The sequence below is a fragment of the Polypterus senegalus genome, chromosome 3, assembly GCF_016835505.1.
Source record: "Polypterus senegalus isolate Bchr_013 chromosome 3, ASM1683550v1, whole genome shotgun sequence".
Lineage (NCBI taxonomy): Eukaryota > Metazoa > Chordata > Cladistia > Polypteriformes > Polypteridae > Polypterus > Polypterus senegalus.
In genome coordinates this window covers 14,295,225-14,301,658 of record NC_053156.1, presented here as the reverse complement: position 1 = coordinate 14,301,658, position 6,434 = coordinate 14,295,225, and the positions used below count along the sequence as shown (strand labels likewise).

Genomic DNA, 6,434 nt, shown 5'->3' with positions numbered 1-6,434 from the left:
GTGTCATGAGCACGAGGCGGCTAAGCAGTGTCTGCAACGGACGAGGCCATCCACTGTGCATAAGCTACCTTACTGACGGGCGGGCGAAGGAGCCACCGATTCTTCCTCTGCCCAGTGCCACCACAAGCCTAGAGCCGCCCCTGAGTACTGCTGCAATAAATTATTTCATCGAAGTGAAACACATGTTTAATAACGTGCTTTAACTCCTATCATCATGAAAATGACATCACGTATACATCTCAGTATTTTAGTTATTCAGAGAGCTGTAATATCACAAATGTAATGGACTCTGTGTCCAGTTGGAGGAAGAGAGCCGGTTTAAGAAGCAAGTAGTGATTCACACACATAGAGCACATAGAAGATCAAATACAAAACAAAGCATTTAACGTGCTACTTTAATTACGATGTGATTTGAGAAACTGGTTAATTAAACGATTTTAAGATGAAGTTTATGATGTTCTACTAAATGACAAAATAAACTACGTGATTAAAGTGGAAATGTCGAGATTGAAGTTGACATTTCGTGCTTTTTCCCCACCGTGTGCCTTTTTTTTCTGTACCCTAATAAACTTTCATATGACACTCAGACAGTAGGCTATAACTCGCCTTTCCACGGCGACTTTGATATGTGACTTCTTTTTTATTTCCGGCACCGTGCGATTTGTGAATGTGAGCTTTCAAGTTTCTCCAACACGCTATGTCACTCGATCAACTTCCTTTTGTTGATTATACCACGGTTTATTTGAACAAATAGTATGTTTTTCCTTTGCCTCCACTTGGTATTCTCTGAAATTCTTATATTTTCCCCGTGCTTTTCCCATTGTCTTTTCACAGAAGGCTGAGCTTAAGGGCGATTTATATTGATTTGCATATTCAAATAGGCGTAATTCTGGGAGGATTTGGGGCGGGACAGAAAGCGCATGCACGAGAGTTAGTTTTCACGCTGATCGGGATTTATGTAGCGAAAGAACGTGGAAGTTGGAGTACGCACAGATTCCTGCATCTGGATTTTTCTGTGCGTAAGCACATTTCGGCTTTTGTGCTTACGCCATGTTATAGTGCGAGTTCTACGCACGGCGTTATACATGAGGCCCCAGGACTGGAGTCGGAGACCCCTGTCCTAAAGGAATAACACAAATGTGATCGATTTTTCTTCATGTTTTGATTCTCAATGCATTTGCGTGTATGGAAATAAAAGCTATGATGTTTTTATATATAAAACACACTGCTATTATTCTGAACACCACTGTATATCATTCATCAGAATTGGAAAAAATTGACATTTGTTGTGTTTAGTCCTGCAGAGAAATACATTAGTGTTCATCTTTTTTACCCAGAAAACACAGTTTATGACTATATAACACAAATAACCCATTACCACCTCACTGTGCCAGTATCTAGGCTTCTCACTGTAGCTGAATAAACACAAAAGTGCACAATAAAACATCCAAATTCAACTTCCATCACCATTTCCAGTCCCCCATCACATTTAAGTGACTGGTTAAGGCCGTATTTATGCCCACTGACAGCTCTGCCTAAAAGGCTTGGAAGCAAACTAGTCGCCCCATTCATCACTCAGCTGCACCAGACTACATTCTGCTTGGCCACCTTCGTCAGGAACAAAGGCAGTGGCGAGATTCATTTATGTTTTCGCCCAATTATCCAAGGTCAAAATGTTGTTTAAGAACTTCACAAGATTGAACTACAAAAGGCACACCTTCTACAAATCCTCAATGCCACCCTGAACAGAACCAAAACCAGGAGATTCCACCACACACCCAATAAGGCCAACTGTTTCACATCACTTCATGGAACTTGAGGGAAACAAAACACACAAAAGGCCCAACATAATTTAATCAAAGATTTATTTTAACAAATTAACTTTTCTGTACTCATTGATGCGTCTTACCCATCCCCCCAGCGACCCCACCCACCCATTTCACAGTATTGACAAGTTGATCAGTTTTCTATAGTTGCATTTCCCAATCCGTTTCTGGCACTCTACTTTCAAATGATCCATGCACGCCATCACCAGATGTGCTGCTAAATGGCACAAGCAGCTTTAAGTGCCATATTTAATAAGAAGGTCTTCAATCATCTCTTCTGAACCCTCGACAGATCTGTCAGAGGGTTACACATGAATGCTCCACTTTTATTTATGAAGTCAACAAGTCTTTTCTTTTTGACTCAAAGCAGAAAACAGTCAAGTATGCTGCTTTTAGGGTGATGGGTTTATTTAAAAAGGTACAATTTAACGTGAACAATTCAGAAGGAAGATCAGCAGTCCAGAAGGTCTCACCCAGGAACGGATTGCAAAATACTACACTATAGTATAAAACTGTCCAAAACAAAAGAATACCTGTAGATTTACGTTTTAATTGCATTTCTACTACCAAAAAAAAAAAAGCTGTATAGGCCAACAGCATAAATTGTTAATATTGGCACTTATCAGGAAAACAGAATCGTCTTCAGAAAAAGTCAATTAACATTATTTGGCTTCTTTGCGGTGGTATAAGCATGGTTTAATTTTTGTAAAGCGAGTCTACATAACCTTCTCTGGTTTAACTTATGAACTCAAAGGCGGGTCACTCAAAGCACAAAGCTCGATTCCCTGCATAAACAGCAATTACTACCCCAATGTTGTTGTTGAAGGAATTTATAAGTTTTGGAAACAAACACCCTCAGCTGAAGTATTAAAACAAGTACAAAGTCCTAAATATCACAAATAGTTTTTAAGACGGTGCAGATCACCTGCCTCTGTGAAGGAAAAAAAAAACAACAAAAAAAACTGACAAAAGCTGCAGGCTTTCCACTAAATTTAAGATTTTACTGACCTCACCTCCTGCCACTTTGTTGTATTTTTATTATATATAAATTGGCAAATATGTATAACGTGTCAACCAGAGACACATAGCTAATGCTGGTTATTTCTCAAACCATAAAACAAAATGCAAGAACCCAGATCAATTAGAAAAGAAAAAAAGTTTTCAGTAGCATTTTTTTTTTTCTTAAAGAAGTAAATTTACCCCAAGTCTGAGTCGACATCTCAGCGTGGACTGCTGTGCATAATGGACAAAGGGCGTCAGTTATCGATCAGAAGAAAAAGCCAGGAGTTAACATTAGGTGGAGGGGAAGCAAGAGATATAACACGTGTGCATACCGCATCCCCTGCTAGACAGATTTAGCCATACAATTCTACAGGGACTCCTTCAAAATATTTGAAGTGCCTCCCCACCACTGGACCACCAAACTATTACAATCTACAGATACATTCCGCATTGAAGCCAAACAAAGAAGAAAAAATTTTGAATATTTAGTTGGGAAAGAATATTGTAGCTATGAAATATAAAGCACCACAACATTTTGGATGTTATTCCTTGCTGCATTCATCTATGCAGGACAGTTGAGCTGCCTTTTATTTCTTCTCTTTCTTCTTATCCTGAAGAAGGGAAAAAAAAAAAAAGTTAACTTTGTGCTTAGGAAAATCATGAATACAACAGCCATTAAAATGCTTAAAGAACATTACAAATAACACTTTGTGTGTTTGGACCAAAAAAAAAAATTAAATAAAAATTATCCATAACCCATTTTATCATTTTGTTATTTCACATTGGCATCACTTAAACTGACATGGTACAATTACCATCAGAAAGGCACAAGTGGCAGATGGAAGGGTTTTAGTAAATTTAATTGAAGACAAAGTTTATCAAATCAAAAGACCTTTTTTCTTTTTATATGATGGTGAGACCACCACTCATAAATCCAAACACCGACCACTAATGCACCAGGCATTCACTTACAACATACAACAGACCTGTGTTGTGTTTAGTGAATTTGTGGGAATACAGCATGAATTCTTGTGTGAAGAATTAAAAAGGAAAAGCCACTCTGGTAGTACACCTACACTGTTTTTTGCACTAAAATACTGCGCCTCCACACAAGTGATGGAAATTTGAAATTTGATATTTGTACAATGATCAGGATTACGTATTTAGACACAATGCACTGCTATATTTTGATAAATAAAAGCTTTACTTGTTCTATGTTTCTGAATTGGAATCATCTCAAAAAGGTAAAAGATTAATTTTATTCTTCAAAGTGGGAAACACAGAAACTGAAAACTGCAGGTACGGCTAGATTTAAAACAAAGCAGGTTAACTGGGAGAAAAATCCCCCTGACACAGTCAGTGCGGGAGGCAGTCTGCACAAGACCTTTCAGTTTTTTGTTGCCTGAAAAACAGAAAACCAGGCTTCCGTTCTCTGCAAGAGAATTCAAGGGGCAAAAGCTCAGCCTTGCCTTTGAAAAGCAGGTTCAAAGAATGAATTACTGTTTATAGAATTTGATGAAATTCAAGGAAAAGTAGAACATGCTTGGAAACAAATCCTGTGCTGCACAAGACACTGATGAGATCAGTTATGAATTAGTCTCAAGAAGGCACAAAAATAAAAAATAAAAAAAATGGGCATATGGATAGATCAATAAGGAGAAACAGTCCATTGTATGCACATATACAGAATAAAGATGCTCCTTTGTACAGACATACCACAAAAATATTTAAAAGCCAATAATAAAGTGCAGATACATGTGTATTAAATACAAGCATGTAGAAAGCGTTCTGCATTAATTTTTGTGTGTTACTTTTGTGCATTCAGTTTTACTGCTGTGTAAATATGTACTATGGGCCTGCAAATAGAATACACCGAATGACACTGAATATGAATATACACTTGGAGCGTGGCCATTAGCAGCTACAGTCTTATGAAAAAGTTTGGGAACCCCTCTCAGCCTGCATAATAATTAACTCTACTTTCAACAAAAAAACCGAACAAACCGTGGTATGTCTTTCATTTCCTAGGAACATCTGAGCACTGGGGTGTTTTCCGAACAAACATTTTTAGTGAAGCAGTATTTAGTTGTATGAAATTAAATAAAATGTTAAAAACTGGCTGTGCAAAAATTTGGGTCCCCTTGTAATTTTGCTGATTTGAATGCATGTAACTGCTCAATGCTGATTAATTGTAAAATCAAATTGGTTGGATTAACTCGTTAAGCATTGAACGTCATAGACAGGTGTGTCCAATCATGAGAAAAGGTAATTAAGTTGGTCAATTGAAAGTTGTGCTTCCCTTTGACTCTCCTCTGAAGAGTGATAGACAGCATGGGGATCCTCAAAGCAACTCTCAAAAGATCTGAAAACAAAGATTGTTCAGTTTTATGGTTTAGGGGAAGGCTACAAAAAGCTCTCTCAGAGGTTTAAACTGTCAGTTTCAACTGTAAGGAATGGAATCAGAAAATGGAAGGCCACAGGCACAGTTGCTGTTAAACCAACACAGCAGGTCTGGCAGGCCAAGAAAAATACAGGAGCGGCATATGCGCAGGATCACCTCCTAAGACCTGCAAGAACATCTCGCTGCAGATGGTGTATCTGTACATTGTTCTACAATTCAGAGCAATTTGCACAAAGAACATCTGTATGGCAGGGTGATGAGAAAGAAGCCCTTTCTGCACTCACGCCACAAACAGAGCCGCTTGTTGTATGCCAATGCTCATTTAGACAAGCCACATTCATTTTGGAACAAAGTGCTTTGGACTGATGAGACTGAAATGGAGTTATTTGGTTAGAACAAAAAGCACTTTGCATGGTGGAAGAACAACACCGCATTCCAAGAAAAACACCTGCTACCTCCTGTCAAATTTGGTGGAGGTTCCATCATGCTCTGGGGCTAGTTCAGGGACTGGGGCCCTTGTTAAAGTCGAGGGTCGGATGAATTCAACCCATTATCAACATATTCTTGAGGATAATATTCAGGCATCAGTCACAAAGTTGAAGTTACGCAGGGGTTGGATATTCCAACAAGACAATGACCCAAAACACAGTTCAAAATCTACAAAGGCATTCATGCAGAGGGAGAAGTACAATGTTCTGGAATGGCCGTCACAATCCCCTGACTTGAATGTCATCGAAAATCTATGGGATGATTTGAAGCAGGCTGTCCATGCTTGGCAGCCATCAAATTGAACTGAACTGGAGAGATTTTGTATGGAAGAATGGGGTCAAAAATACCTCCATCCAGAATCCAGACACTCATCAAAGGCGTCGAGAGGCTGTTATATTTGCAAAAGGAGGCTCACCTAAGTATTGATGTAATATCTCTGTAGGGGTGCCCAAATGTATGCACCTGTCTAAATTTTATGATGCATATTTTCTTGTTAATCCAATAAACTTAATGTCACTGCTGAAATATTACTGTTTTCATAAGACAAGTCATATATTAAAAGGAAGTTGCTACTTTGAAAGCTCAGCCAATGATAAACAAAAATCCAAAGAATTAAGAGGGGTTCCCAAACGTTTTCATATGACTGTATTTTCTCTTTCACAGAGCAGAGCAGCCACATTTAGATTTGTACAGTTTGTTTACAGGAATAAGAAGCA

At 38.5% G+C, this 6,434-nt stretch overlaps 1 protein-coding gene across 1 annotated transcript in view; it reads right to left on the bottom strand.

Annotated features, from left to right (window-relative positions):
* Nucleotides 1–2,231: 2,231 nt before the first annotated feature.
* tegt (testis enhanced gene transcript (BAX inhibitor 1)) overlaps nucleotides 2,232–6,434 on the bottom strand; it is a 40,906-nt gene continuing 36,703 nt past the window's right edge. The window contains exon 10 of the mRNA XM_039746658.1: nucleotides 2,232–3,439. Within this exon, the coding sequence (XP_039602592.1) occupies nucleotides 3,416–3,439 (24 nt within the window). The 3' untranslated portion in view covers nucleotides 2,232–3,415. The remainder of the gene's footprint in view (nucleotides 3,440–6,434) is intronic.